This window comes from Sinocyclocheilus rhinocerous, unplaced genomic scaffold, assembly GCF_001515625.1.
Source record: "Sinocyclocheilus rhinocerous isolate Xijiao unplaced genomic scaffold, SAMN03320098_v1.1 scaffold3355, whole genome shotgun sequence".
NCBI classification, from domain to species: domain Eukaryota; kingdom Metazoa; phylum Chordata; class Actinopteri; order Cypriniformes; family Cyprinidae; genus Sinocyclocheilus; species Sinocyclocheilus rhinocerous.
In genome coordinates, this window is record NW_015665856.1 from 227,290 (window position 1) to 250,509 (window position 23,220).

The following is a 23,220-nucleotide window of genomic DNA, read 5'->3' on the forward strand; positions in this document are numbered from 1 at the left end:
TATCTATCTATCTATCTATCTATCTATCTATCTATCTATCTATCTATTTATTTATTTATTTATATGGCACTCATTTAATACTAAGGGTTTTGTAAATATGATAACTGTATATCATATAATATAAAATCTGAGTAAGCTACCTGTGAGGCATTGGCCTTATAACAGTAGCAGAGTGAAACTGATACTAGATATGTGAACCTGGACCACAAAACCAGTCATAAGGTTCACATTTTGATTTTGAATGAAGCTGAATAAATACGCTTTCCACTGATGTATGGTTTGTTAGGATAGGACAATATTTGGCTGAGATACAACTATTTGAAAACAGAAATCTGAGGGTGCAAACAAATATTATCATGGAAAATGATCTTTACCTAATATCCTAATGATTTTTGGCATAAAATAAAAATCTATAATTTTGACCCATACAGTGTATTGTTGGCTATTGCTACAAATATACCTATGTGACTTAAGGCTGGTTTTGTGGTCCAGGGTCACATATATGCAAATTAGCGGGATGAGGTAAATCGTCATGCTTTTTAGTCGCTTTAGCTGAAACTTCCATTGTTTTCACTGAATTGTTGACAGTATATGTCTGAGACTTTCACTGCTGCATTGCACTTTTAAACTTTTTACCACCGAATGATTTCAGTTCTGATGACATATCTGCCACATTTAGCCTATTTTCCTGTAATTTTCTCTGTCTGACTGCCCCACCTTTTCCCATCATTCTCTGCTTCTTAATTTCTGCACTAAACTCCCCTTACCTTAAAGATCAGAAGCTCACACTGTCCTGATCTTTTATTTCATACCTGCCATAATCTATCCTGTATGATGCAATTTCATTCCATCATAGAGGATTCATTAGTGATCCGTTCCTTCAGCTTCGCAAGCACAGCACAGATACTGCCAGCAGCTTTTCAATGCAAAACGGAAAGCTGCAATCTCATCCCGTGTCATTCAAATCATGCAGAGCATTTCTTCTTTCTTTGTCATCTTTCTCTCTCTTTCGCTGTTATGGCTCTTCATGCTAATCCTCACGAATGGGCAAGGTGGTCGATGTGTTTACTCTCTCCTGGTTAATAGCAGTGAGTCCAGAGCTGCAGCATCTCCCCTCAGCGGATGATTAGCTGATCCTGCCTCACACCTCTCAGATCAATACAGTGCAGCAGCTGTAATCAAATTTCAGTGGGTCCACCTGCAGTGCAAAGAGAAAGGCAACACACACTCATTTTGAGATTTAACAGGATTCTGAGCTTTGTTTATTGTTAAAACAAAGCTAAATGTCACTGCTCATGTTCGATATGCCACCACAGATATTAATATTGATTAGCAACCTGTTAATCAGTCTCTTTCAAACCTGTTCCGCTTATTTAATTTGCACAACAAGATTTGATTGTCTCTTTAATAAAATGTTAAGTTTGTTGAAAACTGACTTCTGAAGACCACATAAAGAAATGACGCACAGGTCACTGCAGTTGTGATTCTGTTTAAAAGTCTATTTAAGGTTCATTTGAAGGAAAATAAAATAATGTCAAGCTTATATCTCAACCCAATAGTAATACCAGTATCATTCTTTTGTTTTGTTGTCATTAAGATGCACAGTATATAAACATTCTTAAAACAAGATCAGATTGACTATGAAGCAACTGTCATAATATAAGATTAATTATATTAGACTGATTTTCATTTATTTATTTATTTGTGCATTAACACATTTTTTTTTTATTTTTGTTGCATCAATCTATCTAGTCTAAAGATTTAATACCAGATCCAAAAGATTTAAAACCATATCTTATCTTGGTACTGAAAATATTTTTTTTTTATTTTAAGATGAAACATTTGTGAATGCATAAATTTGCCTGCCGAGGTCTATAAACAAGTATGCAATTTATTAAGATAAACTATTGATATAGAAGCACAAGGTCTTTTTAAATTATGTTTAATTGTTTTGTAGAAAAAATTTTGGGCAAGGTTGTTTCAGTAAAAATCCAAAAAAAACAGGTGTTTATATTTTCTCAATAGTCAAATTTGTCTTTATTTATCAACGTGCCATTTCCCATAATCACTTTGTTTCATGAATGTAGCCACTGCTTCGAAGCATGCCATTTTATATGCATAATTCTGGATTGTACAAACCTCAAGCAAAGCTTGTAAGTTGCATGCCAGCAGGCAATGTATCCTCTGTAGTGCAGTGGATATCTGGAGGGCAACCATGTTTCTTCCCCCCATGTCTCTTGATGAAGGTCATAGCCATCCCTGCAGCCTTGCACGGGATTGAATGAATTGTCTGTTGATTGAAGGGCTTTGAGGCCATTTCTAATATGGCCTTCTTACACACATTCTTCCCTGGCTTTCTGTTCCTTTACCTCAAAACCATATCCTCATTTGCACTCAGCAACACTCAGCTGTCCTCTTATGCCTCTTCAGACATTTAAAAAACGGTCAAAGACTATTGCTCATCAAAGCTTCTAAGCTCTTTAGCTAAGGGATACGATTGTTGGCCCATATTTCTCTTTTTCTTTTCATCCCTCTCAATTCTTTTCTCTAAGGTCTCTCAATATTCTCCAAATGTCTCATTGTCTTCTCCTACTCAACCAGGTCAATTCCTCAATGGCAGCTATTGCTCATTTGGAAGAGAGGATTGCGGCTGGCAGCTGGTTCCAGGAAGGGGCCCACAATGGAGGGCCCATCCGTCCATTCCCCAAAGCCTCAGAAGCAGCTGTCCATCCCCAGGTCCTCCACCTAAACATCTTAACCTTGTGCTTGATTAACTATTTATCTAAATAAAACAGCACTTTTTGTTGTTTGGACTCCAAGTTGAGTACTAACCTTGATAAATTAAAAAGAAAGTGAAATAATTTAAGCAGACATGGTTAATAAATAATCTTTATTAAAGATTGACAATAAGCTTCTGACTTGTTTTAGTCTGTTTTTATCTTTCGTCTTTTCTTCGGGGAGATGATATGATGTGTACGTTTGTTTCATGAGTGTTTTTTTTTTTCCCATCACTCTGTCCGCAGGGGCCTTGTTGGCCATCGACAGTCAGCCCAAAGGTCAGCGAGGATCAGCCCAGGTGCGAAGCCCGCTTTTCTTCTACCCCCTACGGAACGCCCCTTGCATGGTAAGAAGACGACATTTCTGCATTCCACAAGCGATCGTAATGCATGGTTTCTCTGGATCTCTGAGGAAATGAAGTTTCCATCAAGCCTTATTTGCAAATGTCTTCTACCCTATGCATGCAGCGATCAATGCTACACCTATAGAAATGCTCTGAATACTGATACGGGTTATATAGCTGTTAGGATAATGCAGCAGGAGGTAATGGCCACAGATAAGCAGGAAGAGAAAATATGTTCCAAAAATAATATACTACTTATGACTGATGTATCTCCACATGCAGTATGTACTGTAGGTTGAATACAGGTTAAGTGGGACATTAAGATTTTTTTCTTTCTCTGTATAGAGGACATTCTCGGAAGACCTATTGTGTGTTAGCTTGCTCTGTGATACATTTAATAATAAGTGTTTTCAACCCTCAAAGACCCTGAAAAATTATGATATCCTTGTAGGGGACCCAGTTCTTTAAAATTCAGTGAATCAGCTATTCATTGACATGTATCCATCTTACCTTGCACAGATGTGAGCTATTTTGGTTACACTTTATTTTAAGGAGTGCTTCTTACAGGGTAATTATACATTTAAGTACTGGGTAATATTAATTAACTACATGTACTTTTTTAAATGGATAAGGTTAGGATTAGTGTTTGCATTAGTGTTACTTGCATATAATTATGCATAATTTATTGTTATTATGATAGTAAGTACATGTAACATGTGTAACCAGGATACCTTAAAATAAAGTATTTTATGTATATGTAATGATTCATTAGCTGCTATAGGGTAATAACTAGAAGAATAAGAATACTAATTGAGTTACAAACCAATGTGTTTATGATTATGATAATAAATTAAAATAATATTATAATAAATAATGGTAACACTTTACTATAGGAGCCAATTCTCAGTATTAGCTAGATGCTTATTAGCATGCCTATTATTAGCATATTGGCTGTTTATTAGCACTTGTAGCACACTGCTATTTACATTGTTTATCTTTGCATAATATGTGTTTCACATATGCATTCACTTTTTATGGGGGGTGGGGGGGATATATTTTGATAAAATGTCAAGTGTGATTATAATAGCTCTTAAATTTTAGTAATTTTTTTCAAATGGTTGCATTGTTAGCTTGCAGAGCCATGATGAAACATTTCAAAATGTTGGTTTAGTTTGACCTAGTACTTTTTCAGTGTTTAAGGCTATATGTGACATTTTTAGGATGCACAATAGCTTTAATGAGTTGCTTCTGTAATAGCTACCGACAGAATGTAGCCCAGTATCAGAAGGTTATTGTTGTACCCACATTTCAATGTCATTTGAATGTAATTACATGGAAATTTGGCAACCAAATGTGAAATGTTAATGTCCGTTTTGAAGAATGGAAAAATGCCTGGCTCTCGCCTAGATGGAAAGCTTTTGAAAGACCGTCTCCGTTTTAGATTCAGAATTCATAGGCCTTGACCCCATCAGTCTGTGGCTCACACACAAGCCTGCTGGGAAGGGTGAGTTACACAACTGCAAAAGACTTCCTGAAGAAAACCACTCAAACAACCAGTTTCAGAGGGAACGTAGGGTATGCAGACAGACAGAGATGGAGAAGAGAGAGAAACAGTGGGATAAAGAATTGAAAGTAAGAAAAATAAACAAAATGTCAGGGAAATTATGGAGTGTACATAAATAGAAACACAGGTGGAGAAGTAGGTGTTGGTTTGGGCTTTATGAGAAGTCTTGCCTGACAGCTTTAGATAGATGTGAGGTGAGGGCTTACTCTTGTATGAATGGTGCCCAGAGCGGTGTGGAGGCACAGCGGGCCATGACAGCATATTGGACTAGATCCAGACATGAACCAAGACTGTAGATTACGACTGTGATCTCTCCCCCTAGCCCTAGTTCTCAGCGTGAATTCTGTAATAGGAGAAGCCTTGCGCCTTTCAACAGCTGCCGTTTTCACAACCCCACTGCAAGTCGCCCGACATATAGGTCCCTCATAATAGATGAACCTCAGAGCAGATGTGATATAAGCATTACAACCTCCACTATATCACACGTTTTCTCAAAGAGCCAGAATTTTGACATCGATATAAAGCCTTGTCCATTTTGCAGCTTCATTTGACCAAGAACCGCTAATTAACATAGAAAAGTGACTGACCACAATTTGTTATAGAGTGGTTGAATATGAAATCCATGACGACGTAATATAAAAAACATTATGGTGCAGCAGTCCTGGTTCATAAACGACAATGAATATGTTTGTGGAAATGCATGTAGACTTTATTATCGTAGTTTATGTGCTTCCAGAACTAACTAACTAACTAACCATCTAGGCGGGGGAAAAAACACTTTTGAAAGTGAGCATTTTAAGCCATGATGAAACATTTCAAAATGTTGGTTTAGTTTGACCTAGTACTTTTTCAGTGTTTAAGGCTATATGTGACATTTTTAGGATGCACAATAGCTTTAATGAGTTGCTTCTGTAATAGCTACCGACAGAATGTAGCCCAGTATCAGAAGGTTATTGTTGTACCCACATTTCAATGTCATTTGAATGTAATTACATGGAAATTTGGCAACCAAATGTGAAATGTTAATGTCCGTTTTGAAGAATGGAAAAATGCCTGGCTCTCGCCTAGATGGAAAGCTTTTGAAAGACCGTCTCCGTTTTAGATTCAGAATTCATAGGCCTTGACCCCATCAGTCTGTGGCTCACACACAAGCCTGCTGGGAAGGGTGAGTTACACAACTGCAAAAGACTTCCTGAAGAAAACCACTCAAACAACCAGTTTCAGAGGGAACGTAGGGTATGCAGACAGACAGAGATGGAGAAGAGAGAGAAACAGTGGGATAAAGAATTGAAAGTAAGAAAAATAAACAAAATGTCAGGGAAATTATGGAGTGTACATAAATAGAAACACAGGTGGAGAAGTAGGTGTTGGTTTGGGCTTTATGAGAAGTCTTGCCTGACAGCTTTAGATAGATGTGAGGTGAGGGCTTACTCTTGTATGAATGGTGCCCAGAGCGGTGTGGAGGCACAGCGGGCCATGACAGCATATTGGACTAGATCCAGACATGAACCAAGACTGTAGATTACGACTGTGATCTCTCCCCCTAGCCCTAGTTCTCAGCGTGAATTCTGTAATAGGAGAAGCCTTGCGCCTTTCAACAGCTGCCGTTTTCACAACCCCACTGCAAGTCGCCCGACATATAGGTCCCTCATAATAGATGAACCTCAGAGCAGATGTGATATAAGCATTACAACCTCCACTATATCACACGTTTTCTCAAAGAGCCAGAATTTTGACATCGATATAAAGCCTTGTCCATTTTGCAGCTTCATTTGACCAAGAACCGCTAATTAACATGGAAAAGTGACTGACCACAATTTGTTATAGAGCGGTTGAATATGAAATCCATGACGACGTAATATAAAAAACATTATGGTGCAGCAGTCCTGGTTCATAAACGACAATGAATATGTTTGTGGAAATGCATGTAGACTTTATTATCGTAGTTTATGTGCTTCCAGAACTAACTAACTAACTAACCATCTAGGCGGGGGAAAAAACACTTTGAAAGTGAGCATTTAAATTTTTATGGATTGGCCCTATTCCTTTGTAAGTGATTTAATGTAACACACATACAAGTCTAAATCAATTTTTGGTAACACTTTACTTTAAGGTGTTCTTGTTACACATGTTGCATGCACTTAGTATTATAATAACAATAAATTATGCATAATTACATGCAAGTAACCCTAAGCCAAACCCTAATCCTAATCCTAACCATATAGTAAGTACATGTAGTTAATTAATATTACTCAATACTTAAATGTATAATAACACTGTAACCTTAAAATAAAGTCTAACCCATTTTTTTTGGTAATCAAGTTTAGACCACTGTATTGTTGATTGAGCTCAACTTGTGTTAAATATTCTTTTAACATATATGACTAAAAAAACTGTTCTGCTTATGGATATATAATGGCCAATTGTTAAAATTTCACCTCCTGCTTTATTAATTTGCATGAACTGTCTGCATTGTTTTTGCACCTGGTAGCTTAAATGAATTATGCAAATCTGAGTGCTAGGTTGTGAAAAATCCAGCAGACTACCACTGTCTGGTGTACTTTGCTGGGACTATGCAGTATCACTTCACCACTGCAAACCAAGCACCCGACTGCTCTTTTAAAGGCCTAAAGTGTGCTTGACTGCACTGCAGATCTGGATATGTGCCTGTTTCAAACATTTATCTCAAACATTTGATGAATTACTGCAAAAATGCTTAGTAGCAAATGTATACAAACGTTAATTTTGCAACTCAAAGGGTGGCTGGCAAAGCTCCTGGCAAAAACTTCTGTGAATAAGGCACTTTCTGTAATAAACCAAATTTACTTTGCATATCGTAACTGCTGGTGTTCAGCCAGTGTTTGGCTTTTTTGTGTACAATATGCATCAAATGATCAGTGAAAGCACTGTGGGTTGTCCATTTGAGGCTGAGAATAGATTATGAGTAATCATTCATGAAATGTCTGCCAACTTTGGAAAGGAATGGTTGACGGCCCATGCATCGATGTTTAAATCTGATTTTGTGATCTCTTCTATAGGTCAAGTTCTGGGTGTGTGGATCTTCAAACGGAATGCTATCGCTCTGGATTATAGAGAACAGCACAGGTCCTGAGGGTCAGAGGAGTCTCTGGAACTCAACAAGTGAAACTAATATGGGGAAAGGGTGGAAACTCATTACCCTACCACTCTTCGGTTTGGTGGATCTGTAAGTCTAGTCACAACCATCAAATGTATGCTGAACGTGGTCTGAGTATGCACTTCATTTGAAATTTAATGATGGCATAATCAGGTAAACAATTGCAAGAATGAATTAATGCAAATTCCAGTTTTAGGTGCATATGCAATCGGTTTTCACCCACCTTTGCGCAAACTGTAGTCATTTACCTTTGTTTTTGCACAAACCCACACATTTACTCTAAAATCCTAATGAATTCCACTGGTGCCATGTCCCTATGGTCCCGGCGCAGCACTGCACATCCCATGCTCAACATATCACTCTACCCAGAAGTAAATTTTTTTTTTTAAAAATTAAAAATCAATGAAGAGACTCACCATTCATCCACACTTTCTCTCCAATTAGCAACTGCTCTTGACTTGTAAGAGTAAGGAGGGCAGAGGAAAATAGAAGGCTGTTATCTCTATGTTTGATTGGAATCTCATCTAACCCTCCCAAAACCTCCACAATTCCCCAAGCCCCAACCTCCGCTCTTGTTATCCGGAGCCTCGCTAATTCCAGTCCACAGAGGCCGATTAAAATTTCATTCCTGGCCTCCTTCCTTTTCTTGTTGTAGTCCAATTTTTTTTTTTTGATTTATTCAACACTTCTGCAAAGCGTCATGCTCTATGACCCAAAGAGCCAATTCTGACCCATTTATTGATATGAGAGATATTAGTTTATAGAGGGCAAGGGGTTTTCAATCCCAGGGATTTATTCAAAATAATGTAGCATGAGGAATATGATGGATTCTACTGTATACATTTGTGGTGGTACTGTATATATATATATATATATATATATATATATATAGATACAGGTATCTCTCTCGAAGAGAGGGGGATGAGGGTAGCAGAAGTAGCAGCAGTTGCTGAGTGATGGCAGGCAGAGAAGTACATGAGTGGGAGGCCAGGCATCTTCATAATGGACCTGTTACTACAGCTATTCCCATCAACATGCAGGAATCTGTAAGAGTAAACACAATAAGCTACTCTAGGCCAGAAGACAGACATTAATGCACATTGACTGGCCACCTTGAGTGCATTGCTAAACTAGAGAGATTTTCCTAGATATTTTTCCACATTCAAGAGACACTCCACAATGTTCTTTTTAGCAACATCATATGACCCCTTTAACATCATGTGTTTATTTTTTGCCTTTCATCTTATGAACTAGTGGAGGAGACTTAATATTTAACAAATTTTAAACATATGGCTCCTGTTACGAATGTGGCGGCTGGGAATGGCATATGTGCTGAAGTTTTGTTTGGACTTCATGTAAATACATTTGTATGAAAATGAATTGGAATTGGTGAATTGTGAAAATGAATCAGATTGCAATGTTTCAGGTTTGTATATACAAGACTTTCCAAATGTTTCATACAAATCACTCTCTGCTGAGACTGGAATCAACTCTTCAAACAACAACTCTGACACATTCAATGAAATGCCAGGTCAGTAATGACACAAGAATGACAAGACCTTTAAGTCAGTGCTAAGAGGACATTGACAAGAAAAGCATCCTCTTGAGATCCACATTTTGATTTTGCACGAAATTGTGAGCCGTCTGAGGAGGCTCTTTAGAGGGATTTGACGGATATCAGCACAGGATATTGCACAGCTGGGGAAAAAAAAGAGGAATGGGAAGGAATCATTAATGCAAACCTCTAGGATTAAACAGGATAAGATCATTTATTTGCGAGCCTTATGGTATCTAGTTTTTTTTTTCTCTGAAAGAACCAATGCGCTTGCTTCAGCGTTTGGCAGATCGAATCAACTTGGCACTGACTCCATCATACATTTGCCCTTCTAGACCCTGGCAACAGTGCGAGGAAAAAGTGGTTTACTTCCCAGAAGGAGTGTATAGGGCTTTACAGTTGTTTGCTGTGCTGTTTAAAACACATTCATTTATAATCCCAGCTTGTTTTAGCTTTCAATAATGTATCCTTGCATTAAAGACAAATAATACACAGCAAAGCAGACAGCTTAACCTGAACATACATAAATAATGTGTGCAGGGAATATTCTCTCTTGATGGCTGGTACTTTGATCCTCACAGTGTGATGATTTTAAAGCATCGTTAGACACGATGAGATATATATCTTTATAAGATCTGAGCGCTTCACAAAGCGTCCTAATCTCTCTCCGTTGGCATGAGAGAGAGTGCCACTGATGTTGAATGGCTCACTTGCTCCATGAAATATTTGCCCAGCAATTTGTATCTGACTCCATTTTCTGCCACACATCGATTCGACGCGGCAGCTCTGCGGCTGCCATTTATCCCATCCTCTCTGCCATTTCCCTTTCCAATGACACTTCGGAATGTGTAGAGTTATACATTATGCCCTCATTCCCTGCCTAAATGAAATATTATAGTTATACATCATCGCACTAGGGTTTGCGGTCTAAGCATCCAGCATTGTTTCCAAGGCTGAGCATTGTGTATCGTTGACATGACTGATTTGTTTAAAATGTAATTGTTTAAAATGTGGTACAAGCTACATAATATGGGGACAAGGCCCTTAGGATAGAAAAACCACACAATACCAGTTGTTTCTTCTAGACAGCAATGAGATAGAATGGATGAATCTAGAGTTCTCTCCAGAGAGAAGAAAATGCTGTAGTTATCTGTATATCTATCTATCTATCTATCTATCTATATATATATATATATATATATATATATATATGACACTAGATAGTAATAACATCAGATTGAATCATTTAAATAATACCTTTAGCAGCTTTAGCAGCCACACATGACTAAAATTACAATAAAAATAAACAAACTAGAAAAACAAACAAAATAGAAATAAAAGTTACTAAACTACTACTAGTGGTACTGCAATACAATGCAACTACTGCAATAAAATATCTAAAACATCATGCTAATTCATTACAATTCAGTAACTGATGCAGAAGTGCTCAACATGTTTGAATGTTGAAAGCAAAATCTGGAGGACAGTGGCCTTGAAGCCTAGACGACTGGGGCTGAAAAGCCCTGGTTTAGTGGTTAAAGCTCAGAGCTGGTAAACAGAAGGCTGCTTTTATCCCCACAAATCACAAGCTATGATCTATCAACATTGTTTCATGGTGCAAGGCTCTTAACCACAGATGGATCTAGTAGGACTACCCCTGTGTTGAGGTTGTGGTAACATTCTATAGTGAAAAATTGCATGAACATATTTTGCTGTGGGCGTGGCCTCTGTCATGTGGTGATAAATACATTCATCAATTCTATTGTTGTGTGTTTCCTGTAAGGGCCACAACTTCATCTCACTGTTCTCCAATTGAAACAGATGGCATTGGATTCACTGTGTGGGTGTTTACCTCTATTTCCTGGCTTTGGCACAGCGGCAGACTCTCTTATCCTGTTTTTATTAGTTTCCTCTTCGGAACAGGGAGTCATATCCATAAGAAAATTTGCATAGCCTACCCAGAGCGGCAGCCTGTGATGGAACAGTAAAATAAAAAAAGCTGTCAGGAAAGTCATACTAGGTTTTTTAGAATGTTATTCCCAGACACTGTCATTCTACGGCACTACCTGTGGTGCCCAAAACCTCGTAAAATCACCCAGTGCTGCTTTTATGACAATGCCAGCTGCTCAGCGATGGTTTGGTGTTTCCCTAACGAGCAACATTGAATGCCTTGCTTTCTCAGCAGCATAAGTGGAACTCTCCAATGTATCTCACAGGGATTATGTGGGCCAGACATGCCATTTGGATGGAGATATTGGAATACTGAATTGTAGACAAAGGGAGATAAATAATGTCCAAAGTTAAGTTCAGGTAGCTTATATATTCATCTAGATTTTGTCCCAATCTTTAAACATTCGCTTAACGATTTCATAAACCATGCAAAGCTTCAGGTTAACCTACTGTCTGTGAAGAGTCCAGGCTTAGACTTATCAGCCATTACTGCAGAAAAAGAAAGAAAGAAAGAAAGAAAATAAGAAAGACAGACAGACAGAAAGAAAGAAAGAAAGAAAGAAAGACTCAAGATAAAATTATCTGGCAGCTAGAGTCAGACATTATGTTGTCCAGTGATAATTGCTCTGAATTGCAACCAAAAAAACATAGTTCAGGGAAAGGTGTCAATCTTTTATTTATTTTTTTGCTGCATGTTTCAGCAGCCCCAAAAGATTTGCTACTGGCAATACATTCACAGCTGTGAACATGTAAGACATAGTGCTGCCTCACAGCTAGCATACATAAAATGGCCCGTAGCAGATCTGTACGAGTGGAGCTGGGGAAGTGGAGGGTTTCTGCAAGTCTTGCTTACAGCAAACAAAGAACCAAACAACTTGAATGTTAGACAGCAAACTCATTGGCTATAGACGCAACAGAGACCAATCAGCATCTGCTGTGAACTGATGATGTGACAGCTAGCAGATTTCATCAAGGACTGTCAGCCTGCACCATCAAGAGATTCATGACTTAACTAGATGCATAACTTATAACTGCTTTGATTTGGTAGAGTGAACATGAAAGAAACTGACTTCATACATTAATATTTACAGATGATGCTTTGTTGTTTGATATTTTGTCATACGATGCAATGAAATCCATATATTTTTAAAGTGTGGCTTAAGTTTTCAAGCTTAAAGATATGTAGGTGCAATTTCTATTATAGACTAGTACTATTGCCTACTATTGTGTCAAGAGAATTTTACAAGTTTGCACATTTTTGATTTATCGTTCTCCCTGCAGCTCTCCAATAAGTACTGCTATCTAGACTACAAAGCACGCATATAAAAGTCCTCATATGACATCCGCCTTAAGAGAAACTGACAGTGGGCAGGAAACCGCTCTGACTTCCAGCTTCATCTGAATTCATTCAGACCTTCAGGGTATATGTGAGATTAGAATACTAACACAAAACGGAGCTGTGCCCTAGCACAGCCTTAACATATTGAGCCTTGGTTCTGATGTGAGGAACACAAGTTTGAGCCTGACCTGCATCATTTCCTAATCGCATGAACCCTATCTGCCCTCATTATTTCATGTCCATTCTCTACTGTCATTATCAATAAAAGTGACATCAATTTGACCAACACAGTATTTAAAAAGGGCATAACGTTGTGTGCTTCGTCAAACTATGTGAGTAAAACAGAGACAGCAGCACAGCATGCAGACATGTGTAGACAATTTCGGAAATGTATGGCATATGTTTCAGGCAAGTACAGAAATGAAATAAAGTGACTTAAAATGATGAGGGAACATTTTTTTTTTCTTTTTTCATTGTAAGGTCTTGAGGTAATTCTGGGCTTTAGGATTTGGATTATCGTCGACCTACCATGCAAGTATCACAACTGGCCAGTTGGATATGGAGACATATTGAAGTATTTGAAGAGTGATGACTAAGCTGTTTTCTGATTGTCCTGGCAGATTTAAAAAAAAAAAAAAAAACTGCTGAGTGACAGTTCTCCCTGGAGCAAAGGATTACATTCTTCCATAGTTCAAGTCTTGTCTTTGACCACCAGCCAAAGTTGTCTACTGCAGTGTGTGCTGCTGCAGTCAAACCATTGATAACTTGTCATCCATAGTGAAATTAAAAATACATGAATAGTCAGAGCCATGGCCTAGTGGTTACATCACAATGTTATAGGTAATGCATTATAAGTAGCGTATTGTGTCATTTTGGAAGTAAAATGTAGAATGACACTTTTTAAATTTACATTTACATGCTTCAGTTGAAATCAGATAAGAAGCGTGCATTATTCTATTTATCTCATGTATGCATTACCAAATCCAATTGAAAAACCTTGCCCTTCCCTAAGAAAGGCACATTGCATATGACACCGTGTCTAGACTGCAAATGAGCAGTGCAAAACAAAATAATTATGTTATGATCAACAAAAATCAATGAACTGCACTGCAAGTGGTTTAGTTTCTATATAGAATGACTGCCTGCCAAGTATAGCACTGCCATCTGGAAGAGTTTATTTCATAAAAAGTAATAATGTAGCATGATGTAACTTCTAATCAGCCAATCACATGGCAGCAACTCGATGCATTTAGGCATGTAGTCAAGTTCAAACTGAGCATCAAAATAGGGAAAAAAAGTTTATTTAAGTGACTTTGAATGTGGCATGGGTGTTGGTGCCAGACGGGCTGGTCTGAGTATTTCAGAAACTGCTGATCTGCTGGGATTTTCACGTGCAACCATCTCTGGAGTTTACAGAGAATGGCACGAAAAAGAGAAAATATGCAGTGAGCGCCAGTTCTGTGGGCAAAAATGCTTTGTTGACTCCAGAGGTCAGAGGAGACTATAGCCAGGCTGGTTCGAGCTGATAGAAAGACAGCAACTCAAATAACCACTTGTTACAATTGAGATCTGCAGAAGAGCAATTCTGAATGCACAACACGATGAAGCTTGAACCAGATGGGCTAGAGCAGCAGAACACTACACCAGATAGCACTCCTGTCAGCTAAGAGCAGGAAACTGAGGCTACAGTTCACATGGACTCACCAAAATTGGACAATAGAAGAACAAAACCTGAACAAAAAGGTTGCCTGGTCTGATGAGTCTTGAATTCTGCTGCAACATTGAGATGGTAGGGTGAGAATTTGGCATAACATCAAGTAGGGCTGCTCGATTATGGCAAAAATATTAATCATGATTATTTTGGTCAATATTGTAATCACAATTATTTAACAGGATTATTAGTGGGTCATATGCACAAAACTTTATATTAGTGATAAAATTCCTCAAATTATTGAAAATAAATAAACTTTCAGTAATACAATAAAAACAAAAGCAAAGGTCAAAAACAATAGAAAAAAAACATATAAATACAACAAACAATGCTGTAAGTTTTTTATGCAAGTCTAAAGTATTTAGCTAACAGCATACTACATAAATTGAATAATCAAATGTAAAATAAAACAGCATAGTCTTTACTGTAAGAATTAAACTTGCTTTGTTTCTTATTAAAGTTACAAAAGCCCTTCAGTCAAGAGCAGTGAGTGATTTTCCCTTTGTCTTTTGTTGTCTGATACGGCAGAAGGAATATTACCCACTGTCGCTTTAAGAGCTGCACGGATCCAATATACTGTTACACACGTATTTTCATTCTCAACTGTTTACATTCACTTAAGACATAACTGACGAGTGTTTACATGAATAATCACCAAGCGCCGCATTTTGACACATTTTTGCGTGTATTTGACCGTTTAGGCATGCAGTTTAAGCTAAAAGTTTACTTTACATGTCCGTGTTCTGCTCCGTGTTGGAGCGCATGCACAGATCAGCGCAAGTTCTCTTTTGCGCTTTTAGAAACACTAACAAATCTAATAAACATTAATAAATCAAGCACGTCCCATTTTGTGAAAATCACGTTAGAAGATTTTAATGATTTGCACGTTGAGTTTGGGCTTTTATGGAGGAGCCAAACTGCACCGCTGGAAAGGAGGAATGGGGCAGAATAATCGTTTTATCTCGATTATTGCATTTTCATAATCGGAAGCCGAAATCGAAACTGTATGTCGATTAATTGCACAGCCCTACATGAAACCATAGATCCATCTTGCCTTGTATCAGGCTTTCAGGCTGATGGTGGTAATGGTGTGGGAAGGTTTTTTTTTTTTACATTTTGGGCCACTTGAGCATAAATGCCACAGCCTACCTGAATATTCTTGCTGACTATATCCATCCCTTTATGACCACAGTGTACCCATCTAATAATGGCTACTTCCAGCAGGATAACGGACCATGTTACAAAGCTCAAATCTTCTCAAACTGGTTTCTTGAACATTATATTAAGTACACTACACTTAAATGGCCTCCACAGTCACCAGAGCACAATCCAACAGAGCACCTTTGTAACATAGGCTCATTGGAAATGCGTGCCTCTACCTACATTTCTACGAAACGTACCTATACATACAAATCACTGCAGTTTTGAAATGAACACTAAAGGCAGTAAAACTACAACAACTTTTATTATTTTTCACACAAAGTATGATTTTCAGGTCCACAGTTTCGATAAATAAAGCCCAATTTTCGCATAATTACTTGAGGAATATTATGTTATGAATTCAAAACTATTTTTACACGCTGCGAGATTTGAAAACTGATACTTTTGAGTCGTCACATATCCAGCTTCATATTCATGAGTTTGCTAACTGGTTTGCTCGGTAGCTCACGCGATATGGCGTTGCACTTAAGTGATGAACAGCTCTGGTACGAACCCTGTGAAACTACGGTTCAAACAAAACAGCTCAAATCCGCATGAGGAAGTTAAAATAGCATGGCTGCATCAACACATGCATTTTATATCACTTTTACATTTGTTAACACTATTGAATAGGTTTAGGGTTGGGTTTGGTGTAGGGGATATTTCCAAAACGATAGAGCATTTTAGCGACAGTCCTTGCATTTTTGAATTATGAACCACCACAATACGCAATTCAAACACAGCAATACGTGCCTATATCGACGAAACAAAAATGTGCCAGTGTCACATATTGAACCCACGTTTTAGCACCACTCACTGGACGTTTTACTTTGAAACTGTCGTAAACATGCAGTAAGGTATGTAATAACAGTGTTGCGTAAATGTATTTAGAGGCACGTATTTTGAATGAGCCTGGGTTGCACCTTTTGGATGTGGAATGGTAGTATGGTAGAATTGGATGTGGATGTAGTATTTTTAAAGCGATGATTAAGGGATGGCGATGAGAGGTAGCATTTTTCATACTAGTTCCAGTATTGTCTGAGCAGCTACGTTTGGGGGAATAGGATGATTTGTCTTCACAGGGATTTGACAATTGGAACAATGCAGAAGCTCATGTGGCTTGTCATAGTAATTAAGAAATATGAACTAAACTCTTGACTCCATTGGTGGTGGTTGTCTACTTGTGTGGAGTTATGGTTGTCTGTGTTTTATGTCCAAGAATTACAAGTATAACATACTTCATAATTAAACTAAAACTGTATACAAACTCTTTAAAGACAAATGCTTAAATATTTGTTTCTGTCAGATATTTTATCCCACTGAGGTTTTGAAGAATTCTTTGAAAACCACCCTAACCCATGACAATAATGGGATTCTGCTTTTAAAAGATGCATTTTTTTTTTCAGGTTTTCTGACCTTGTGCCACCAATAAAATATCTTCCTTAGAAAACTGAAATTTGATTTGCCAATGTTATGCAGTCAACAAGAGCTATCCCGTAGCTGTGCAATCAACATATCAGCAAATCAGAATCAAGAACTGGACAATGCAACTGGTGTAAAATTATATAGATAATACATGTTTTATCCCAAGTGCTTACTATTCTGCATGTTTAAGCATCGAGAGGTCCATACAATATTTCCCCATGAAAATCGCGTGAGGGGAAGTGATGGAAATGTCAAATCCAGTCAAAGAGAGAAAGAAGCAGAAAATCCTCATGAAATGCAAAGGCATCTGGCTTAGATGTTACATGACCCCAGTAACAGCTTTTGCCAATGAAAGTAAAAATGACAAATGCCATAAATTCTTGATGTATTAGCAATTATCACTAAAGGTTATGTTTTATTCGTATATAAAATTATTGTCCATTTGTGATCTGCATTTTTAAGTAGTGACTAAGTGACATGGAATTTTCCCTGTTGAGTAATGCATATCAAGATTTTGAGGTCAAGTGTTCACCCATTTAAGACTCCTACATCATCAGCAAGCAACCTTATTAGCATATGATTAACATCTGAAAGATATGCAAACAGTTGAGCCATTTTTTTCAGTGTATGTCTCGTATATTAACACAATTCTCAAGACAAAGATGTGGATATCATTACCAGCTTGGGTACTGTTAATGAAATGGATTATCTAAAAGTATTTTTTATTGAGCCAAAATACAGCTATTATCTATAGGCTTACAGAAACTGTGTTTTAACAATGCCTGCAACATTTTCTCTGACTGCAGGAGTATTGTTGGACCACACCAATTTATTATGTCTTTTCTCTCATCTTCAGCCAATGGAGAATTTCCTCCGGTGGCTCCCACAAGCCCCACACAAGTGCTGTTCACACCAAGCAATGAGAACATCAAGACCACGACAGCACTCGATGGAGAGCCTGGAGCGTCTACAGAATGTGAGTTTTAGCTACTTTCATGTGCTTGAGCTGTTTGTCTTTTTTGAGTTGTTTCTAACTTTTATCTGACTTGTTCTGACTGAAATTTGCCCCAATGTGATTACAAGTCTGAAGTTTGCTGCAGACCACAGTTATTTGTGTTATTGTATTGAAACTGTAGAGTGCATGAGCACTAAAACAAACACAGTTTCAGTCATTGTTCAATGGTTTATTTTAAACTAGTCTCTTATGCCTACCCAACCCAGTAAGTCAAGAAGCATCTGTCTGATTGACATACAATGCATCAAATAAAGCAAAACAATTAAGGAATAAAAATAATGAAGTAGTCCATGTCTGTTACAACAGCATCTCAGAGAAATTGCGTTGTGGAGAAATGAACCGCATGCAATAATAAAGTGTACACCAATTACATACTGCATGTTAATGTGATTTTGTGTTGTTTGTGTAAATGCACTACAATAATTTGACATTTAAATTGCATTCTCAAATTGATTAATTAGCAGAAGTTATTATTACTGCACCACCTGCATGCAATGTCATTAACGACAGTCCTATTGTTGTGTGGTTTAAACGCCACCATGCTACTACGGTTTTGGGAAAAGTCATGAATAACTAGTTAATTTCTCTAATGGTATAGCATACTGTGGTTAAGCAGCGAGTTACGTCGTTGTACTGGAAATGCACCCCAGTCTAATGTCATGTCTGTTATAATCTATCTATCTATCTATCTATCTATCTACCTACCTACAGTACCTACCTACCTACCCATGGAAACCCAAACTGCGATAGAAAATCAACATACAAAGCAAAATAAAAAGTAGGAAATGTGTCCAAAATATAATAACCTAGGTGTCAACTAATTGTTCTTTGGATAATGCTAAATGAAACACACAAATTAGTTTCTCAAATAATGCAGAATACATATTTTGATAAAACAGATGCCAGATCTAAACAACACTCCCAATTCCAACAGTGGTAGCACCATGCTTTATAAAGACTCTGGAATCTTTGTTTTCACAGCAAGTTATGCGCTGCAAACATCAGAGGACCTAATTCAAAGTCCAGACCACGTAATTCCTTCTGAGCACACTGAAATTGTTGAAATGCTTGAGTACACCAAATATGTTGGACTTCTAATGGATATAGAAGATGAATGCTTATGAACAGAGGCTCAGATACTGTCTCTCTTCCTCTCTCTGTGTCATGGAAGCACACTGCAGAGAAAAGAAAGTGTGCCATCTACTGGACTATTGCTGCACCATCTTCTACAATTCAAACACTGTTGAAAGACCGGTTATAACATCTAAGGGTGCTTTCACACTACAGCTTTTGGTGCACATCTGGGTCAGGATGACATTAGAGTTTGTGTGATTTGGTTGGTGGAAATGTGGCTTTCAAAACTTGGGTGCAAACCAAGGAAACATATTAAGTCTGCTTGAAATCGCCTCTGGAACACAAGTCATGTCATAATCTGTACTAAATTGTGGAAGTGAAGTGCTATTAATGACAAAGAATTTGCATCGTTGCACGGTCCTGATCACATGTATTATAGAATAATGAATTTCTCATAGCTGCTCATCTCAAATTGCTTTACAGCAAACAGCTCTCATTTTTCCAATCTCTTAAATATGTTTGTGGCAGACAAATGCAGGTGCCATTCTGCAATCAAACCAACTGTGAAAACAGCCTAAAACATACTCTGTCACAATACTATATCAGAGGCAATGTTTCACATTAATGCTTTCAAATGATCAGAATTGTTTATGAAGCCTGTATTGTAAAACATTGCTTCACATTAGCATGATTGTCTATTGAACATGCACAAATCAGCCGTCTAGCACATGACCTTTGAAAATGTCCTACCAAATGCCATCAGCATTGGGAAGACTGATATGCTTGCTCATAGCATATACAGGTGTACCTCTTATGTTCATGCTCATTGGAGCATAGCCATTTATCAATATGGTGAGCTTGAGTGTTTGTGAAATGACTCCCACGCCATTTCAGCCTTAATAAATCTGAACGAGCAGCTAATCTGCTATTCATCAAGACTCATTAGCAAATCTCACTCACACAGGCCATTCTCTGGCGTAGTTCAGCTTGAATGGTCAAAAAACACCATCCAACTCTTCTCTGCAGTGTCTGAAAAGGCAAAAGGAGGACGATTCAGTGCTGAATGTTCTATGAAATTGATTGTTTGACCTCATCCTACATAAATATTTATTTATTTTGCACTTTGCAGCTCTGTGAACCATTGCATGTGGTGGTGAGGGGGAGTATATGAGTCATTACAACTTAGGATACATTTCATGCCCATTGATGATAATTCAATTTATTTTCTACCATTTTCTACCATTTTGCATAGTTTTTTTTTTTTTTTTAATGCTTGCAATTTGCTTGAAATTATTAATTGCAGTTTGCATCAGTATTGCTTTTTTTTTTAAGAGTGGTTCTCAAATTAAAAATAATTAATAATGTTACATTCAACATTATTGATATTAAATGTATTTATAAAACGCTTAAATCTATTTCTGAATACTTCAGAAAATTAACGTTCATGACATGTTGAGTTTTTGGTTGTTTCATTTAAGAAAATGTTTTATTTTTCATATGTTTGCAAAAGTTCTGTTATTTAACCTGCAACCCCCTGAAATAAAAATCACAACACAATGCATCCAGCATCATATTATCATATTATACCATATCATGTTATTTGGAAGTTTGGCTTCAGTACAATTTAGTTGTTAAGGAGTAAATAAATTAAAATGTATTACAAATTTAAATAATAATATTTCATACCATTGTTGTTTAAGAGCAGAAGAGACTGTTTTCTTTTATAAACAGTATAATAATGTAATCTGCTTCAGTTATGAGTTGGTGATAATACACACCATGCAACAGTTGAAAAGCGTAAACAGATGGCAAATTTGCAGTGCTGTTATGCTGTAGTAAATGGAGCAATGGAGAAAATAAAACAATCAGGGCAAAATGCATTCAAGTCAAGACAAGAACCTGTTAAAAGGGGCATTGTTAGTTGTGTACAATTAGTACAGAACCAATGTGCAGTCATCCCTGTGTTTAAATTAGTGCATATTCATTCAGTCACATAGTGTTATGCAATATATAACTGTTTTTTTTTTTTACACCAAGTTAATTTACACAAGTTAGAAATAATCAGTATAATTTACTGGATTCTGCATTACTGCATTACATTTATTCTATACACACCTTTTTCAGTTGGCTTTCCATAAAAAGAAGTATATCATAATATATCTTGATCATACCACCTATGTCTAGTTTTAACCTATCATTTCTGAGCTGTTCAAAACCACAACTGCTCAAGACAGTTAATAATTAAACACAAACACTTTCTTCCAGACACACTCTAGTAAAGCTTTCTAAAGTTCTATTTTCGGCAGTTGTTTTTGTTAAACTCAAAGGGAAATCAAGCTGCACATCAGTCTTCCCTTGATTCAGTCATGTATAATTGATATAACTTTGAAAATGTTTTGATGCGTTTGATAAATTGTGCAACTATTGATATGTTCTGTCATGCCTCCGCTCACCCTCTTGCTATCTCTAATTTTACCTTCTCTTGTCTGTTCCTGCCCTCTCCCCATCCATCCTCCACTATCGATTTCTCCCTTTGCCACCATGGCATCTCATTTTGGCAAGTAAAGCCCAGTTGAATGGGGGAGTATGCCTTATGCTGACTCAAATCTTCAGCGCTGTGGCGAGAGGGAGCATGTTCTTCTGTCAGATCAGCTCCCTCGGCCTTTGTCTCCTTGATTACTTCCTCTGACTTTTGTCTGCGTGATTGCTTCTTCTGATGAGAAAAGAGAGACGGGCCGCTAACCTCATGATGCACTGAGCGCCGCCGCTCAGCTTCCAATGACTCAGCCATTTCCACCAATCAAACCTTCAAGAACTCTAATAAAAGGAAGCTCTATAAGACCATAATTGGTGATATTTGTCAGCCGCAAACCTCTCTTACAACTCAAACCTTCCTTTATCTTCAGATCTAATTACAGATCTCTGTAGGTTGCTGGCAAGGTAGTAAACTTTTATTCGGATGTTTTATTCGCAGACTTGACTGGAACAACATCACTGCATGAAAAGAGGTCTATTTTGCCAGGGGATATTTTTACACCTATGGAGACTTTGTATTTCTCACCTTGGTCTCACTCTGTTCTGGTGATTAATTTCAAAACTGGATTGGTTGCCATTCGATTGGTTCCAGCCCCCAATCTACCCTTGTGAAAGAGAAATGAAAAAGAAGTTTATTGAATGTGCACTTCAAGTGTATACTTCAAATCTTAAAAGTATATCTTTTTAAAAATGTAACTTGAAGATGATATACATTAATAGAATAAAATAAGCCATTTAAGCATACTTAAAAACTGTTTCATAACTTTTACATACCTGAGTACAAAATGCACTTTGTAATAAAGTCAAATTAAAAGTTTTAAGTAAGTACATTTTAAATCATTGTTTTCATACACTTTGTTTTAAGGTGTCCTTGTTACAGTGTAATGATACATTTAAGTACTGAGTAATATTAATTAACTACATGTACTTACTATATGGTTAGGGTTAGGATTTGGGTTTGGCTTGCATGTAATTATGCTTAATTTATTGTTATTAAAATAGTAATTACATGTAAGGTGTAACAAGGACACCTTGAAATAGCGTGTTACCAAGTGCACTTATTTTAACGTGCTGACTTACATGTAAAGTACTTGTTTGCAATTTTGTTATTTGATATTACATTTAGGGACAGATTTACTAACAGCTTGCACCAGCACAAACTCTCTCTTTTTTTTTGCATTTAAAAAAGCACTATCAGGATTTACCGAAGACACACACAGTGAACACTTTGCGATGAAAAAGTGTGGAGTTATTTTTGTGGCTTATTGCACATGCATTTGTAGGCGTTTCCCTTTCAGACCTGAAATTTCAGAGGAGAGTATTAAAATGCATCATGCAATGTGATTTATGGGTATAACCTATTTTGCACCTGTGTTGTTAGTAGATCACCCGCACCTGATTACAAGGGTGTAACTTTGGTTTGAGAAGTGGGGGGGACACAAAATGGGGGAAAATGTTTTCGATTTGAATGCCATTTCCTGCATGTACATACATTTAGGGACTATGGTGATACAAAATCGAGGAAATAATTAAGTTGATTAATGATCAATTCTGCCAAAAAGAATAGTAGGCTACTAAACTATGTATAAGAAAAA

The 23,220-nt window shown here is 37.3% G+C and overlaps 1 protein-coding gene across 1 annotated transcript in view; it reads left to right on the forward strand.

Moving 5' to 3' along the window:
* LOC107731603 (leukocyte tyrosine kinase receptor-like) overlaps nt 1–23,220 on the forward strand; it is a 78,878-nt gene that overhangs the window by 25,409 nt on the left and 30,249 nt on the right. The window contains exons 3-6 of the mRNA XM_016542721.1: nt 2,602–2,736; nt 3,024–3,124; nt 7,724–7,890; nt 17,808–17,977. Coding sequence (XP_016398207.1) covers nt 2,602–2,736; nt 3,024–3,124; nt 7,724–7,890; nt 17,808–17,977 — 573 coding nt within the window. The remainder of the gene's footprint in view (nt 1–2,601; nt 2,737–3,023; nt 3,125–7,723; nt 7,891–17,807; nt 17,978–23,220) is intronic.